At 36.6% G+C, this 19,308-nt stretch overlaps 1 protein-coding gene across 13 annotated transcripts in view; it reads left to right on the top strand.

The window, feature by feature from the left end:
• OXR1 (oxidation resistance 1) overlaps positions 1–16,050 on the top strand; it is a 305,392-nt gene extending 289,342 nt beyond the window's left edge. For 10 of the 13 annotated variants that reach the window (XM_030010976.2, XM_030010979.2, XM_030010971.2 and 7 more), the window contains 6 exons: positions 1,238–1,318; positions 4,694–4,819; positions 5,546–5,698; positions 12,501–12,596; positions 13,170–13,243; positions 14,028–16,050. In XM_030010976.2, coding sequence (XP_029866836.1) covers positions 1,238–1,318; positions 4,694–4,819; positions 5,546–5,698; positions 12,501–12,596; positions 13,170–13,243; positions 14,028–14,163 — 666 coding nt within the window. In that variant the 3' untranslated portion in view covers positions 14,164–16,050. The remainder of the gene's footprint in view (positions 1–1,237; positions 1,319–4,693; positions 4,820–5,545; positions 5,699–12,500; positions 12,597–13,169; positions 13,244–14,027) is intronic. The other 3 variants (XM_030010977.2, XM_030010984.1, XM_030010983.2) reach the window with 1 other exon arrangement.
• Positions 16,051–19,308: the final 3,258 nt, after the last annotated feature.

The following is a 19,308-nucleotide window of genomic DNA, read 5'->3' as shown; positions in this document are numbered from 1 at the left end:
TTACATGCTTGGGTGGAATACTGTTAAAGCTCTGCATATAGCTACTTGACTCTGAGAATGCACAAACCAATACAATTTACAACAATTTTCTTGATATTTTTATGAGAACAGTAGAAAATGGTGGAAATAAATTGAGTGCTAGTAATTACTGATTATTCAGTAATAAAACTGGATGTCACAAGTATTCCTTTTTCCTTGCCTTGCAGTTGCATGGGGTAGAGTGAACCATCGCTGCTCAAGAGCCAGTCATGCATGACTGTGGGCTCTGTACTCAGGACAGTGGCGAGTATCTGGCCAAACTCCTTGTAGTAGGGGCAGGTAGATGGGGAGCTGCTGGACTTGTGGTTATCTTCCTTTGCACTGTGGTAGGCTCTAGAAGTTTTTAATACACTCTTACTACATGGGACATCCATTTAATCTCTCCACCAGCTGTTTTAAGCTGCTTTCATACAAATGATGATTTTGAGTTGTTCTCAAAATCACATTATTGGCTGTAGTTACATCAAAATGACTGTTGTAGTCCTTTAGCCAGCTTGTTGCACCAGAGCAGCATGTTCTAGAGCTTTCTGACTAAAGGCTTCCTGGCTGTACGCCTCCTGCCAAAGTAGAGGTGCCATTTGGAGTGAATGTGTTGACAGATGAGCAGCTCCTGAAGCTTTGGAGGTGAATAGAAAGTCCAGGATAAAGATATTGTAAGGTAGTATTGGGGAGTTATTAAACTTTAGTCCTGCTACCTTGACTTTAACTGTATCTTCACTGCCAGATAGAAGAGTCAGAACCTACTGAGAAGCCTGAGGTTTGCTTCTAGTCTTTATCCAGGAAAGCAAACCAGGTTCACAGGATTCATTAATCTGGGTGTAAAGAGTGTTTGAGAGGACTTTGGGCAGAAGAGTTTGAGTTAAGGCATGCAACTCAGATTGACTTCTAATTTAGCATCCTGATACTGGTAACTTTATGCACTCCTTTATCAGTTCTATATTCATCCTAGAGCAGTGAGATATATCTGAATGCTAGTGCCGTGAGTGTTTAATTTGTAATTTTGCTGTGTCTACTCATACGTCTAAAATCACTTACATGTGCATTGTCCTTGCAGAAACAAACATCTTTTAGCACTTCTTGTTTGTTTGTTATCATTGCACATTTTACCTTCATAACTCTCCTCTACATTTTTCTTTCTTACCTTTTTACTTTTCTTCAACTGTCAGTGGAATTATTGTCTTCCTGTCTCCATATTCAGGTAGTGTCAGTGGCTGAGTATCACCGCAGGATCGATGCTCTAAATAGCGAAGAACTGCGCACACTCTGCAGACGTCTCCAGGTGCCCTCTTCAGTGGTTTAAACCCCATCTCCAGATACTAAAACATCTTTCTTTGTAGTGTCTTTGATCGGGGCAAGTCCCACACTCGATGGGTTTGTCTTGTGCACTACAAGGATCCAGCAGAAAATTCCTCTGTTTTGGATCTATTTAATTGTGCAATGCTATGATGGAATCAGTAATTTTATGATGGAATTATTACTTTCAAACAGAAGTTTTCTGTCAGAATTTGAAAATTTGTTCTCGGTACTGCTTGTCTTGGAGTGATGTGTTTTAACTTCCACTTTAGACTGGTGTGTTGCATTAGGTGGAAGCTTTCCTAAAAAGAATGCAAACCAGGTGAAGGATCCAAAACCTTGTTGCATGGGTGTTTAATTTTATATAGGAATCTTTCATCAAGAATCTCGCAGTACTTGGCAAGTATGAAGCTTCACAGCTTCTGTGGAATAGGTAAGTATTTTTCCCATTATGCAAGCAGGTGACTGAGGCAGTTTGATACGGCAAAGGTCATACACATGGAGCTGATAATGGAGCTGTCTGTTCCAAAAGCAATACTTCGAAAACAGTACTTCAGATTTTTGAAGGTTTACTGGTATGGATTTAAACTGGTATTTGCATTCTCTTTAGGTGTTTCTTAGTTCTTTGACAGTTATAAATTGTTAGCTGCTGTGTACATCATACATAACTTACTGATGGAAAGCATAGCTTAGAACTCATTAGAAGTACTGAGTATTTTGTCTTCCTGTAGTAATTGGCTTCTGAAACTAAAACGTTTCAGTTCTGTTTTTTTACTTTGATCTTGGGTTTTTTTTCACCTGTTATGTAATTACACATAAGAAAACGTTTTCTTAGCTCGTTTACTTCTGTTTATTTAATAATCAGTAATTAATTGCTTTAAAATGTTTTGTAAGTAGTACGGTTACATAAAGCAATAATGAGCATGAACCCAAAAGCTGCAGTTCTACTTCTATGGGAAAATAAGAAATTTTGCAAAAAAAATTTTCATTCCTACTTGAGAACAAAACAGTTCTCTTTCTGGCAAGTGGTCGTGGAGAATCCTTGTATTAATATCCTGGAAGTGCAAGAGCTCTTTCCAAATACCTTTGACCTGGAATGCCTAAACTCAAGGTTTAGACTGACTTGAAAAACCTGGTGTGATGGGCTGGAGACTATAAACTGTCTTCTCTGAGGCCATATAAGTGTTTGTGTGTAGACTGCGTGGCAGTTACTAACCTCAGAAGCCCCTGGAATCTGACTACAGGTCAGTCTGCTCTGTCAAAGTTTAGTGGGAAATAAATTTGCAAGTTTCGAAACTACACTGCATTCTGTCAGACAGATACCTTTGAACAGACACATCTTTGTCCACTTCTATAAAGCAGTGTTCTTCCTAGAAGAAAGTCGCTTTAGTGTAAGAATAATTAAAAAATCAGAAAAATCCAACAACAACAACAAAAACCAAACAAAAAAAACCCCAAACCCCAAAACCTCAACCCACTCCCCTGCTTCAATCCAAATTATTCATGTTTTGCATGGTGCACTTTAATCAGAATTAAATAACAAAAGGAATAAGCTTTCTGCTGTACACTTGAACAGTGCTGAACATTTATGGAGTTGAAGCAGTGGTATATGATGGATGAAAGGCATTTAAGGTGGGAAAGAGTTGGATTGCCAAATAACATGTTTTATAGATAGCACTCTATAATGCAGTCTGTAGGTCATCTTTTTGTACATGAAGCTGCATGGATAAATGCATATACTTTTTTTTGTTGTGATATGGAAGTTAGTGCATAGTTTACATTGGAAATGCTTGTTACCTTCCATTGAAAAATGGAAGGCTTGAGCTTTTTGCTTGCTTGATACTTTCTTTAAGCGCACCTCTTCTTGAGTAAAGAATTAATATTGTAATTAAGTTACTGTATGAATATACTTTGATACTTCAACTTTATCAGCCTATTTTTAAGTAACAAGGAGTTTGAGATAGTAACTTTTTCCATAATTCATGTGGAGAGGAAAGGGATATCCTTTTTTTTCAGCTCAGGTGGCTGTATTTGTTTAAATAGTCTTATCTGTATTTCAGAGTTTTCTTTGGTATGGGTTTTCTTTTGTTAACTAAGAAAGCTCTCTTCACAAAAGCTTAGCAAAATTTATCTTGGTGGTATGTGAATACCATAGTCATGTCTTGTATGTTTAGAGTACGAGGTATGTGCCAAACACTGGTTCTTATTCTGGAGTTGGCAGGGGGTTTTGGTAGGTATTTTCCTTGAAATTCTCAGGATTCAGGTTTTAAATAATTTGGACAGTTTGACTTGCAGTAAAACTTGGTTCAGGCTGATAAATTATTCAGATGCACTCATTCTTGTTAAGATTTTTTTCTTTAGTAAATCCCTCAACATTGTAATAAGTCTTGCTGCAGTGGCTTAAGTTACTAACTTCCTTCACTTTGACCTAGTCCTCTGTCAGACTTCACTATCCCCACAGCAAGTTTTAACTGTCCCTGCAGCAAGAGTTATAGAAGGAAACCTTTTTGGGTCTCAGCTAGTCTAGTTCTCGACATGTGGCACTTTTGCTTGAAAGTGCCAATGAATGTGGACTGGGGTAAGAAGCTGTCATGAACTATGATACCTGATGAGGAGTTTTGTGGCCTTCTGCGGCCTCCACTAAACGGTGATCAATAGGGTAGATATATGGGGCAGTTATTTTAAACTACTACGGGATCTTCATGCGTAGTGCATCTTTGCCAGACCAGTATGCAGCATAAGTATTACTGCTGCTTTCCCCTCCCCACCTGCTCAATTCTTTCTTCTTTGATTCCCGTAAGTACTCCAGTGATCAGCTTATGGAGCAGCAATATTCCTAGGGCTCCATTCAGACGCTTTACTCAATGTCCTTGACAGCAGTCTTTCCACATGTCTACTGTATATGCAAAAACTTTTACAAGTACTCTAAAAGAAACTACTGAGAAGTGTCATGTTAAAGTTTCAGTTCCTTTTCTGTCTGGGTTTTTTAATTACATTTAATGTAAATGCTATGTTAGTATTAAAATGCAAGCACTGTGTAAGCTGACCTCTGAAAAGCATTTGAAGTCCTTCAGCTGTATATGAGGACTCTATTTTTTTCTTTTCTTCATTTTTTTTTAGCATAAAACCATAGCTTTCTTCTGAGTAGGTGTCTGTGTAATTCATTGTTAGTATATAGTTGAGTACCGGCTTGCTATTGGATGCAGTGGAAATCTTGGTCAGATCAAATCTAATGGATTTCTTAACTTTTGAAGGAATTGCATAACAGTAAATCAGTAACTGCATGATTTTAAACCTGCGAAGTTTATCCTTCCTGCTAATAGAATTGTGAATACTTATTTTCTTGTTGTTCTTTTTATAGATAACAACAAGAGAAGATATCAATTCAAAACAGGCAACAAATATCAAAACAGACCTGGAGCCTGAAGCATTCCGGCCAAATCTTAGCGATCCCAGTGAATTACTACAGCCAGAACAAATTGAAAAGGTATTAACTTATATATGTCAGTTTTTAGTATTGTACATTAATGTATCACAAATGCTATGACCGTAGTGTAAAACACACCAGTAGGAAGACCTTGTATGATATTAAATGCATAAGCACAACATAATTCATAGCTAAAATGTTGCTTTTTTTCTTAATATAACTTTCAATACACCATGACAACACTGGTCTGTTTCTCTGCCCTTATTTCATTCTTTCTTGAAAACAGCTTGGCTTTCACTGCAGTTCTTGCTGTCTAGTCCAAAGTCACCTCATTAAGTGTGTTTATTGAAGGTTTGGATCAAGGCTGATCATGTTCAAAGGCACAGGAACAGGAGAGCAAACATCCTTTACCATTCAGCTTGTTACCTGTTGACTTGAGTGATCTAGTTCCCCAGTACTGAGACATAGTATTGTTATGCAAGAATAACTGTGGTTTTACTGTCTTTAGATAAATCTTTTAGAGACTTTACCAAACACATGTTCTTTGGTTGGTAAATCATTCTTCTCCTGCAGGTCACTGGTAGAGCTAGGAGAAGAAACCTGCTTGAGAGACTAGGGATAGAAAATATGCATGTGAAACTTTACAGTTGGTCTGAAGTTTTAAACTAGCTTATAAGGCCAGTTGTAGTTCAGAACAACATAATCAGCTTTCATTTATATGTAATATATTCTTAAAAATAGTAAAAAGCGTATTAAATAAGAGGATGGTTGTTATCTTGTTAACAGCTCACAAAGTCTCTTCCACCACGGACCATTGGCTATCCATGGACTCTTGTCTACAGTACTGCAAAGCATGGCATGAGCTTGAAGACTTTGTATCGAACTATGCTGGGATTAGACACACCTGTGCTGTTGGTTATCAAGGACAGTGATGGACAGGTAGGAAAATGTTTGTGTGGAGGTAGGGGACCCATCAAAAAAATGTTTGAGGAGCATAAAGGAATAGCTGACACTTTAGTCCATCATGGGAGACAAAATTGTGTGTATCAAGCTGTTTTTCCCCTTGGTAGTTACGTAGATGCTTTTAAAAACATGTTTCACTGTCAAGCAATCCTCTGACATACTACATTTCTGGGAAATTCTTTAATAACACAAGTTTACTGTCACAATGCATGAGTCTCATAATACCCAATTACTGAATTTACTTTTAGTATCCTTTTTTAAATGCACTTAAAGCACAAGAAATAGTCTCTAAAACTTTGATTCAGGAAGATCTTGTTCAGTTGGAATGTCATTGCCAGCTGCAGCCAATGCTTCTGGGTACATTCTTTGGCTGCAGCCAACATCTCTCATTCGAGGGCTGCAGGATCTTTGCTGCATAATGAATTTTTGTTCCTTGAGTCTCTCTAGTTGTGCTCTATTCTCCTTTGACTGGGATATGAATTCCAGAAAGTGGATCACATCTCACCATTTGAATAGCAAACATCCTCTCTTGAATATTCTAATAGCAGGTGAAATTACAGGCAGCATGAGACTTTGATTCTTTCTTTCTGAAACTTCTGTGCTCTGTCGTGGAAGCAAGTTACCACTGTCATGAAAAATTGATAGAACCACTGCAAAATCTGTAGTATTTACTTCATTTATCTGTCCCACTTCAGTAACCAGTTTTTATTTTCAGGAAGCATGGGCTTATATCACCTCACATCATTCAGGGGGTCTGAAAACTGTAAATGAAGGGTATGTTTTCCTAATTCAAGTTACAGCTTGTTTTTTCCTTCTGTTTCCTGACTCAGGGATCCCTTAAAAATAAAAATCCCTTCTAAATCTCTGCTAATAGAGCACTCTTTCCCAGAAGTTCTTTAAAAGGGAACTTCTCTTCATTTACTTTTTAATATTGAAGATAAAAACTATTCAACAGACTTGAGATGTCTGAACAGATCCATCAGCCTCTTCAAATGTACTTTGGTAACTTCCCTTCTCTGATTTCCGTACTAACTTCTCAAGATTAATTTATAAGATACCTACTTCCTAGTACCTGATTATCTGGCCCAGAAAGACAATGTCCCTTTTCTGATAAGGGCTGTCTTGCCACCAAACGTAGTATTGTTCTGTTGCTGAAAGTATTCAGATGACCTTCCATATATGGATATCTCAACTTGCATTTTCAAAAAGTGTCATGGTTGCTGAACCAAAACAGGGAATTAATTCCTGGACAAGTCAAATTTTTTTTTTGTGACAAATCTTAACTTACAGGCTGATGCCCAGGAACATGTATGAAAGTGTTGCTTGGACTTTTGGGTCAAGTAGCCACTGAACTTATCTTTCACAGTGTATGCCAGATCTTTCTTAGGTTGCACACAAGAGTAAGTGAAATCCATGTGTATGCAGCAAGCAACATATGCTATAGAAGGAAAGGTTCAGACAAGTTTTACATGCTCAGTCCTTCACCAATGTAGTGAGAGTGTTGTTTTCAGTAGTTCTGTCTCTCAAGCTATTAATGATAAATGTCTTTGCATTTGACAGCAGAAAATTAATTTTACACTATCTTTGTATTCAAAACCTATGGAAATTCAGTGTAGAGTTTTTCTCCTCTTGATCATGGATCTGCAATCATGAAAAGTAAGACAATGGTAGCCTACTATGCCCTTTGATGGTAATTAATCAGGGTCATCCATTTTTTAAAGAAGGTATTGATTTTTTTGAAAGAGGTTAATTTGTCTTTAATATCTTGTACCTTCCTGGCAGATAGTCCTATAAAACTGCTTTCCATGACTGAAAAAGAATCTGAGTATTTTTTTTAAAGGAGCGTGTATCCAGAAATAGTTTACTAGCAACATGCTAAGATAAATACTATTTATGCCCTTCCAGAATGTGTTTTAAGAGAGACCGGGTGTCTTCATATTTTATGCTCCAAGATCACTGCCTGTTTTCTAAGCTATCTAGCCCAGAGAAGATCCCAAATGAGATTCAGCCTTTTTGAAGAATGACAGAATTATGACCAGATAGTTCCTTGCCATTTGCTGAGTGTACCTCCTCAGTCCTTTTTTGGCATTCTTTGTTCTGCCCGCTTTGTAGCTTCTATGTTTATGATAGATACTGGTTTTGTCTTATCCTCTGTTGAGGTACTTTTCCTTCAAACTAGAATTAATTTATTTCCTGGGCTATTTCCACTGAGACCATGTTCTTTGATGTCCATGTTTATGAAGACAGCCTTTATCTGATGTTGACAATAAGTTGAGTAAGGAGCAAGTGTACCTTGTAACTTTTCAAAATATGGTTTGTTAGAGGCTGCTAAGCCTCACCCCATTTTTTTTTTTTTCCAAAATCTTCTCCAATCTTGATTTCTTTTTAAAATGAATTAGCAATTTTACTTCAAGGGCTGTAGAAAAAAACCCAGCCAAAACACTCAGCTTTCACAAACTAAAGCTTCATTTGTGTAAAAGCTGAACATTGTCTAGTTGAAAGTTGGAATCTGAAGCCACCTAAATTGCCTGCTGTAGTCAATTCTAGGAGATCCTCTAATAAAGGTGCCCAAGAAATCTATAGATATCTACATTACAGTTGTTATGGACAGTCTATCTACTGGTAGGTGCTTCTGTTAGTGAAGATACCAAGTTCTGATGTCTACTCTGACAGCCATTTAAAAAGAAATTAACACCTAATTCCTGAACATGAGTCACTAAACAAGTGGTGGTCTAGAAGTGAAATTAATGCAGTTAACCACCCCAAGGACTGTCTAGTTTTATAAGTCATTCTTCAGATTGTATTATATATGCTGCAAAAGTGTGAGACAGAGCCTAGAATTTGGGAATTTTAGGTACCCACCCTAACAACTAGACACAAAAATCTAATCTCATGCAGAAACCCTATAGCCATCACTTCTCAAAGGACCGGTAGTAAAGATCAGGTAAAAATGAAATACTGTCTTGAAGTTTGAATTCTACTGTTGCAGAAAATATGCATGAAATCAGGGTTGGAGGTAATTGTTTTTGTGACACTGAAATAACCAAATAAAACCCTAAAAGAATGTGTCGTGGTTTCAGCCCAGCGGGTAACAAAGGACCACGCAGCCGCTCGCTCACTCCTCCCGCCCCCTCCGGTGGGATAGGGGGGAGACGGAGGAGAGAAAAGAAAAAAAACCTGGAACCTCGAGGGTTGAGATAAGGGCAGTTTACTGGGACAACGCAAAAAAAAAGTTACAACAACAACAACGGTACTAATGAAAGAGTATACAAAAAAAAAAAGTGTGATGCACAGTGCAACTGCTCACCACCCGGGACCCGACGCTCCGCCACTTCCCCCACCGAAAGTCAAGAGCCCTCCCCCCGGCCCACTCCCCATTTATATACTGGGCATGATGTCACATGGTATGGAATAGCTCCTTGGCTAGTTCAGGTCAGCTGCCCCGGCTATGCCCCTCCACCTCCCAGGTTCCTGTAAAAATTAACTCTATCCCAGCTGAACCCAGGACAGAATGTCATGTTGCTAAACAACTCGATAGAAACTTGAGGATTAGTATAATCAAACAGCTAGTATCTAAGGTTTTGATATTTGGTCCATTGTCTTTGAAGGACAATGAACCAATAATTCTTAAAGTTCTGATGGAAGACCTGATTTACTAAAGAATTAAGTCATTAAAAGCCTTTAGCCAAAACTAAGTAAAACACGCATAGAAGAATTCCTATGCCAGCCTTTACTTACAGAGACTTCTGAGCAATACCCAAAGTACCAGCTTAGAATGATTGACTGCTATCAATCTAAAATGTGATCATCTAATCTGAATCACTCTGTGAAGTCTTCTCACTTAAAACATATTTCAACAGCCAAGCCTATTTTTAGAAAAAGGATTTTAGAATTAGTATTCTTTCTGATAGGACAACTATTGCGTCTGTTAATTTAAAACTGAAATCAAACAGCAGTTTTAACTGCCTTGTCTATAATGTAAGTTTTGAGTCCTTCACAAATTGTGGGGGAAGAGAACACTTTGCATGTCTTTGTAGCACTAGGCTAAATGAGTATGATTGGGTTTAAGCCAGCTGATTTTCCACAAATGTCAAATAACAATGTTCAGATCTACTTAATTCCTAATTTCGTTTTCCTCTCCCCCTGCCCCACCCCATATTGTTGTTCTAATAAGCACTTCCTCACCTATCATGCCAGATGGACTTCTCTGATTTTTTTTGTTTTTTAACTGTTGTTGCTGCTATTTGACTATATGATCATTTAATATTCTGTGTGCATGATTTACTGCAAATCCTGTGTTGGATGTTATACTTGGTCAGCTCTCACTTGAACTTTCTCTGACCCATGAGGTCATCTAACTAGTAATGGGCTAAAAAAAGATAAGTGTAAAAAGCTGTAGGTCTTAATAACACTGGGGACTCATTTCAAGCCTACCTTAAAAAAAAACAACAAAAAAACCCCAACCAAAACACACAGGAAGAAAAAAAAAAGGCCAAACATAAAAGCCTTCTGGAAAATAACAGGAAAACAAACATTTCTTCTTTAAAGTAGTCCTTCATTTTGGTCTGATTTGGTCTGACTTCACCGGAAAGCAAAATATGAATGGTAGTTTCTTTCTCTCTTAAGCCTATTCTTGTCACTTAGATGATGGGATAACAGAGAAATGTCTTGCCAGTGTTTAATCCTATATGTTGAATTAAATAAATATCTGTGCAAAAAAAGGTTTGGGCTAGTTTTCTTGTGAGCTTGCATTAAAACAGAGGTACAGAAACTTGCATCTTAGTTCATGGAACTTCAAGCTTTTAGACTGAATTTGCTGTTTAACAATGCATCTGAAACTGATAGAGTTCTCTGAAAGTGAGCACCTTTAGCTGACTGTGATACTTTATTTCATCACCTTGTCAAGTAAGTTTAAAAATTCCCCTAGAGAATCAGATTTTAGAGTGTAAATGTTGGTCACATGTATGCTCAAAGGTAATTCTCTTCACTTAAGTAAAGGAACAGTTTTACAGGAGTAGAGTATCTTGTCAGTTTAGTGATATTTTGTTCTTAAAAAATACATAATATATATAAATAAATTAGTAATAATATGAAGAAACTTCTGTAGGTTTTAACGACTTACAGGAAGTTCAGTATGTTAGTCCTACCTCTCTTGTCTGTAACAATGAGGTCTCAACAGTGACTTCTAAAATGTGCAGTACTACCTGCATCAAATTAATTTTGTTTGCTATTGTGTATACTTTTTTCACAGTTATTAAAGGTTTATTGCAAAAGATTAGTGCTTGAGTTCAACAAAAAGATTTCAAAACATCTGCTGTTGGCATGATTGTACTGTTAGACTTAACACACAGTCTGATGTGCATTATCAGGATGGTTGAAGAAAATTATCCCTGATATCCTTTAGAAGACTAGCAATTTTTTTTTCTCATAACTAGTCAATGGAAGATTGTGTAGTGAGGGCAGGAGGGTATTTTGTTTCATAATGAGCATATTTTTTCTTTGTGACTCTTTCAGTCTTGCTATCTTCTATTTCAATTAGAAGTTTCTGAACAAGAAACTTTCTGGACCATATAAAATTCCTGAGAAATAAGGAATTTTCTAATAGTGGTTGTTCTGAACTGGTAACTCAAAACTGAGCTGGGGCAGCCTTTATTAGATGCTTGATAGCTGTATATAATCCTTGAGTTCCTGATCTGGAGTTCATGCTCACCTTATTTTGTGTTTGTTAGCAGCTACTATAGAGCTCAATGTGGAAAGGAATGCTTAGAAAACCTACCTATGGCCAAGGAGTTTCTTAGGATGGGCAGAAGAAAATAGTTTCTACTTTATATCCTGAACATAATCCGTGTCAGGACACTAGCTTTAATGTCTTGCTCTCATCAGTCCCATGCTTCTCAAACTCACTATTTAATGTGAACAAAACCACAGAAACTTCATTTTGTCTTTTTTCTTTCTCATACAGACAAATGAGAGGGTGCTAGTGGAGTGCTTTAGTACTTGCATCTACTCTGCTCTTGCAGATGTTGAAACCAGCTTCCTACTAACAACAGAAATACTGATTTTGGGAGGGTTGTACTTCATGGGGTACAGTTGATTTTGCATAATTGTGCAGGGGTAGGGGGGTGGTTCTAGTTATTCTAGTTCCAGAGGAATTGATACTACTTTTAATCAGACTTAAAAACCCAATAATGCGTCCTTAGACCTTTTTAACTACTGTTGTAATAGTCTTATAAATACTTTTACTATGCAGCAAAGGCTTAGTTAAAATCTGTCTCTGTTGTAAGACAGGTAAACAGTGCTTACCTGTTATTTGGATTGGAATTAATAGATTACATGAAAAATAACAACTCAGTTACAGCTAGGAACTTGCTGAAAATAGCCTGGTTAAAGCAGAAGAGGAGGTATGTATGAAGGAGCAGAACCATTTGGTCTGAAATTTTAAAAATACATACATTGTTTCTGAGAATTTCCTGCGTTTAGTTTTTATCCCTTTGATTCTTTTTTTTTTTTTACTGTGTTCACTTTTTATTGAGAGAGAGTCCTCTTACCTTTTTTTTTTTTTTTTTTTTTTTAATTTTTTTTTTTTTACCACAAAGCACCATACCAAATCTCAGTCTATGCACTTGGAACCGTGATACTGTGTAAGGCTTATCCTGTAGAGAATTCCAAATCTGGCAACATTTGCAACCTGATTTGTTTATCAGTTACTATCATTAGAGATTCTCAGACGCTGTGTAGTTTTTCTTAAGTATTTTCTCTTGCATATTTTTGCTTACAGGTTTTTGGTGCACTAGCATCTGAACCATTTAAAGTGAGTGATGGCTTTTATGGCACTGGGGAGACCTTTATGTTTACTTTTTCTCCAGATTTTGAGGTAAGTAGTAATAACTTTGTATGCTTTTGCTTTTTCCCCACATATGCATTATCTTAAAATACTTACTGAATAAATCTAACAGTAAATAATCTGAAAAATTCTAGGACTTGGCCCCAAAAATGTCATCATACTAGTTTTTCCACAGAATCTGTAAGTGCACAGTAAATTGGTAGTGTTTGCATAGTGGAAAACATATTCAACCTGACTGTTTCATTGTACTGAAGATTTTTCTACTAGGCTAAATTCTGCCAGGTGTCTGTCTGAAAATTCACAAACTACATCCTTTGAAAGGGCGTATCATCTAACCTAAGCATATTTTCTTGGTGTTTTTCATTATGTAGAAGTTTCAGTGCTCAAAGGAGACCTATTTTGGAATGGTCTTATTTTAAATAGTATAAAACAGAGAATTTTTATCTGCATATATCTGTTCCCTGAATTTTCTGTGTAAACTTGGTAACTTCATTAAATTGGCCTCTAGCCATCCATAGTCTGTCTTTACTGATGTTTAGTTTCCCTTTCGCCCAAATGAAAAGCTTTAACTTGCTAGTCAGTTTTGTTTGGTTTTTTAATTAGGTTTTCAAATGGACAGGAGACAACATGTTCTTCATTAAAGGAGACATGGACTCCCTTGCTTTTGGTGGAGGAGGGTAAGTCATAATTTCTTTTTGTCATTAGAGTCTGTTGAAAGTGTGTATGTCTGCACACCTTTGAAAAGAAAGTTTGGGATTTATTTCAGTTTGATAGCTCAGGACTCAACAGTTACCAGCCAAGAAAGATTTAGTATGTCAGGTGTTAGGCTTCCTATGTGGAGGAAACTTAAACAGGAGATTTGTCTTCAGCATAGTGTGGCATCAAGTTTCAGCCCTGCAAGGTTATGATGCCTTGCATTCTTTACTTGCATGTGTGTCTTGGTATATTCAGAATGGACACAAGATACTATGATTCTGAAGGTATGTAAATATGAAAATTATGTGTAACTAGAAGAGGCTTGAATTGAAACTGTACCATGCCGAGATATGCCAGTGTCTTCAGAAATTATACATTGTCTCACCCCTTCCCCCCCCCCGCCGCCATGCAAGTCCATAAGCTTCTAGGATGTTTCCCTTATCTGTTATCAGCATTCTCCTCACATATAAGAGTACTGTTATGCCTTTTTCTTAATACAAATGGAAGGGGCTGAAAACTGAGGAATTCTGGTTAGCTTTTTATTTCAGAATATCTGAAAGAAGGATATTTGCAAATTAATAATAAATAGTAAAAAAAAAAAAATAAATTGTTGCAGCTTCAAATTTATCAACAGCTATAAGGTACTTGCGTTGAAAAAGAATTCTATAATTCCTCCTCGTTCCTGAGTTCTGAATGAAAAATGCATTCATAAGGTTAATGCTTACTTCCTCAGTCTTTTGCTTTAATACATTGTCTGTCTTGCAGAGGGGAGTTTGCTCTTTGGCTCGATGGTGATCTCTACCATGGAAGAAGTCATTCATGTAAAACATTTGGGAATCATACACTTTCTAAGAGAGAAGACTTCATTATTCAAGACATAGAAATATGGGCTTTTGAATGAGTATTTAACTACTTCTACAGGGTATTGTCCCAAACCTGACATGAATCAGTGCAGCTCAAAAATCCCTAGGAGCAATATAATGCACCATTTTACCTTTCTGATTTTTTTTTGTAAGTTTTTTTTTTTAGTTATTATTTTTAAATAGCAGACTTTTTTTCATGCTTTCACATCTGTAATATACTGTCCTACTTTTTCTAAGCTGTAGACACTTTTACAAAATGGGACATGTGGACTGAAAATTAACATTAGTTACTTTGAGCCTTGCAGCCTACAAAATTTTCTTATATTTATTACAGTTGCCTCCCAGGTTTCCCACACACACCTTTCTGCAATCCTGCTAGGGGGCTGCTTCATTGAATATAGGTTATTATTTTTGTATTCAAATTATGTCTATGAATGAAGTTGCCCTCTGTGAACCTATATAAGAAGAAAGCTGCGTGTGGGTATTTGGCAGCAGTACTGCAGAGATTGGTCTGGACCAATGATGGGTTAATTCATATGGTGCCACAAATAGATGAGAAGCCTAGCATTCCTTCTTAACACATACCAGTACGCATATGGTGAAGTTAGAAGATATCCAAAGTCAACAGTGCCACTTGTCTTGTTTATTGTTCATGTTTAGAAAAAAGTCTGTTAATATGTGTTCTAGCTGCATGCTGATTGTATTAAAGAGTGTTTTGCACATGCTGTTAATGGTCTGCAGGTTTGGGACAAATACTGACAATATTGAGCTACATGGCAAGGACTTATAAAATAGCAAGGGAAGGTAAGACTATGATAGTTCCACAAAATTAAAAGGCTAAAGCAAGCAAAACTTGGTGAACAATTTGTAGCTATAGTAGGGCATTAAAAGTACAGAAACAGATGCATCTTTCTTCAACATAAAGTGTCAGATATATACTGTTATACTGTTGTAGCCGTGTAGCACATCAACTCCAAGAATATAGCTTATTCCTGTCCAAAGAAAAAAATAGTTGTGATGTTTTTGAGTGGGTCTATGTTGTAAATTTACAGTTAGCACCAGCTCTGATTAAAATGAGATAATGTACTATAGGTAGACAATATTGTAATTCAGTAGACTTGTGGAATATGCAAACTTACTGTCATGTGACCTCAAAAAAAATGACAGGCTAGAATACAGTTCCAGTAGCTCTTGTCCACTTTTGTAGGAAAATTGATAAGCCATTGTGGCAATAACAGCTCAACAAAACTGTTTGTTTCAAAGCTTTTATTCTATGTTCTGCAAAAAAAAAAAAAAAAAAAAAAAAAAAACCAACCAAAACAAAAAAATTGCTGTTAAGTGTGACAGTGACTGACTTTGTGCTGAAATTTCAGCTATTTCAGATGAACATTGTATATTATCTTGTAAATTAATGTTTAAAGTAGTTTTGTTATTATAGAAAAGTGTCGATTGACGGGTTGCTTATAGCACTTTAAATTATTCTAGAAATGGAATAAAAGCCAAAAGGGTTGGCTTAAGTAGATGTAGTTGTATATTATTTCAAAATATTTACATCTCTGGAAAGTTCTAAAAACTTATTTGAAGACAGCTTACTGCTATGGTAATGAGAAAGGGCAGATGTTTCATCTATAATATGCTAATGCTCAATATGAATAGAAATACAGGGCTTTGTTTCCTGTCTCTATGTATAGCTCTTTATCCTTACTAGAACTTAGTACAATGTGTAGACTGAATGTTTACAAAATAAGGAATTGTAAATAAATTGAAATGGCTTTTCTCCCCTTTGGTCTTCCACAGCAGTATTATTGTCTTTGTGGAGTTAAGACTGATTATTACAACAACAAAAAAAATCCTGTAATGGATTTTAAGTACTCTAAGGTCACAGTGATGTATAGCAAATAAATCTAAATATATGTAAAAATAAATTTGAGTTGGAGTTTATTTAGAAGATGGAGTTTACTTAGAAGCACAAATGCAGATTATTGCTGTTCATTTAATAACTTTACTGAATATATAGGATGCATTTGCTCATCCTTTTTGAAATTTTTGGTTTTTGAAACCCAGTGGGAAGCGGTGAAAGTGAAATATGCTGTCTTCAGCCATTTTCAAGAGGGGGGGAAAAAGCATCTCGAATTAATGGGTTTTGTCACCAAGGGTAATCTAAGTGCTTAGTCTCTATCCGAAGCTCATATTGCAAATAAAGCCTGGTTTAGATTTAAAATTCTACTGTGAAGAATTTTATAAACAATTATACTTCGAGAAATTATATAAAACCAGAAAATATTCAGTAGGTGAATGTCTCTGAGTATTGGACCAGTCTTGGAAGGGCACATGGGGGAAAAAAAAATGGAAATCAAGAACAGTATAGTAAGCAGTACAGTAGCAATCACACTTGTATAAATGCTAAATTAGTTAAGGAACAGAAAGACATTTGAGTTAAAGTATAAATGACTGTAGTAACACTTAGTGATGTAACTAGCTGTGTAAAGGATCTACAGGGAGTAATGCATGTCTGTTAATCAAAGACCATGAATTTTGTTAACCAAATGAATTCTGTATGACACACATAAAAGACTGTATAGATGAGATCAAAGGCACTGTCTTGATGTACCTCCTACCTTCAATTCAGTATGAATTTTCTGCAGTATAATTCCTTTCCATCTTCCCTGGCAAGGTTTGCTTCTGTGATTGTAAAGAGTTGAGGTTTGACATATGCTGACGACTTTATGAGCTACATTTTGAAATAGTTTGGTGCCAGAAGACTGTCTCAGCATACAGTACTCAGATGTATTCATTGACTAACTTGATGTTTTGCTCAGATACCTGGGATTCTTGCCACATCATCTTTCAGCTCTAAATCCTATCGATGTTAATTACTGCTTTTGTGTAATCTGCAAAAAGACATTATTTCTGACATATGGCTTGTGCTTGCATCCTCCTGCTCACCTATGTGCACTACATTAGGTATTTTTTATGGGAGTTAGCATGTCTGCATAAAATCCAGTCTTTGAAGAGGAATAAAAACATTTACTACTCACCCAATTTCAAATTAAAAGAATAATCTTGATTTGGATACTTCCCAGTATTCCTTATTCAGGACTTGAATCTTAAATCTCACTTTTATGTTCTTCCTTTGTAAATGCACACATGCCATCAGGGAGTTTTACTATTGTCACAGCAATGGGGAGCTCAGTTAAAGGAAAATCCTCTACTCTTTCCCCCCTTAAGAGTACATGCTCCTGCAATATGAAATAGAGCTACACTGTGGTACTGGAGCAGAGAGAGTCCAGCTGAAGGAATGGTGTACACTTAGTGTAGTATGTACAAACCAAAGTGGTCCTGCTAGCTCTCCCAGTGCAGTATTACCAATGTCAGGTCTGTTTAAGCTCTGCTTTCTGCTGTCCTGCTTATCTGACAAGCTTCGTAATCCTTGTTGAGTTTCTGTTGTAATAGTTATGCTGGTAGTAGTACACATGCTGTTGAACACACTTTCAGTGTGCCCTGTGGTGACAGGAGTGACTTCAGTTGAGGTGTTGGTGTGGTGCAATGTATGCATAGCACCTGAAGTAGTTATGGCAATAGGGCTTGCCAATATTTGTTCTGTGATCAGTGATGATTGAACATCTCACCACAAACATTATACTTTCTGCTACAGCTAATTTTATTTTGGTAGGCTTCCCTTGTTTTAAAAATGAGCTGTAGTACTGAACCCTGGCTGTGCAGAAACATTTTAAAGTAGGAATTGCTGCTGTGGAGGAGGGAGCTGATTTCCAGTGGGTGGGATATACATCCAGTGGACCATCTACTCGCTTTAAGCCACTGCAGCAACTGTTGTAAGACTTGAAAAAATACAAAGGTGTGAAAGTCAAATTTATTTCTTCTGATACAAATTCCATGCTGTCACTTAAGCATGAAAGCTACATTCAGAATATGGAAAATGTCTCTTCTTCTGTAGGAACTGTGAGGTACAAGTTTTTCGATACCAGCGAAGGAACTTTGCTTTCCTAGAAAACTACACAACCCTTGCAAGAGCAACAGAAGCCTCAGACAGGAAAATGAGAGATCTGTTAATTATCAGAAGGAAATCTGTTTCAAATAAAACATTTTGGGGGGTGAATACTGTATTTAAGAAAATAATGTGCTGCTGTAAGTTACCATTAACTAAGAGTTGCTCATTCTTTATCTCAAAGGTTAAGGGCTTTCTTTTTGAAGCAATTCAGAAATAGGAAAGCAGGTCTTAAATAAAAACTATGAAGACTGCTTTAATCATCAGGTTTTGACCTTCATCATCTTACTACTTTAAGTAGAATATTTAAATTTGGCAAAGGTCACACTAGTTTCACAGGAATGTAACAGTTACAATATAGTAGGAGAATTAGACTGGATAATTTATGGAGTACTTTTGTTCAGTTGTTTTTTAATTAATTCAGATTTATTTTCTCCAACTGCTCTACAGGGATAAACTTGTCACATATCTTTATGTAAAAAAATGTTATAAAACATGTAACCCACATGAAACACTTCCACACATTATAAGTTATATCAATATTAAATATTTCTCTTACCCCAAAACCTGTAAATACTTTTCACAGTTTAGAAGGCTTTGCATGGTACTGCCTACTCAAAGGTAAATGATGGAGGACAGTATGAGAAAAATCATTAGTCATATCACTTGTGGTTTTCTTATCCAATTGGAAATAAAATATTTTGAGTGGAAAAATGGAAAAGCGGGGGGGTGTTTCATAAAGTTTTTTGACATTGCATTGGGATGGCTATGGGAGGCTTAAGAAGTTATCTGCAGTGAGCTATAGATTTACGATGTCTAGTAGTGATTACATTGTTACACAGTTGACCTAAGGAATTAAAGGCAAGGAGAGACTTGAAGAGAGCTCGTGAGCTTGAAGGCTAGTCTTTTTTTCCCTCAAGTATCAATTGATCTAATGTTACCTTTCTCTAAACTTATAATCTTGGTTTTATCCTGTATGGTAAGTCTAAATGCACATATATCTGGGTATTCCAATATGCAAGAAGACATTGTTTCTATAAATACATTAGCAACAAAAGGAGGGCTAAGGAGAATCCCCATCCCTTATTGGGTGCAGGGGGAAACACAGTGATAAAGGATGAGGAAAAGGCTGAGGTACTTAATGCCTTCTTTGCCTCAGTCTTTAACAGTAGGACCA

Source organism: Aquila chrysaetos, chromosome 4 (genome assembly GCF_900496995.4).
Source record: "Aquila chrysaetos chrysaetos chromosome 4, bAquChr1.4, whole genome shotgun sequence".
Lineage (NCBI taxonomy): Eukaryota > Metazoa > Chordata > Aves > Accipitriformes > Accipitridae > Aquila > Aquila chrysaetos.
Note: the sequence above shows the minus strand (reverse complement) of the source record. Positions and strands in the feature narration are given on the sequence as shown.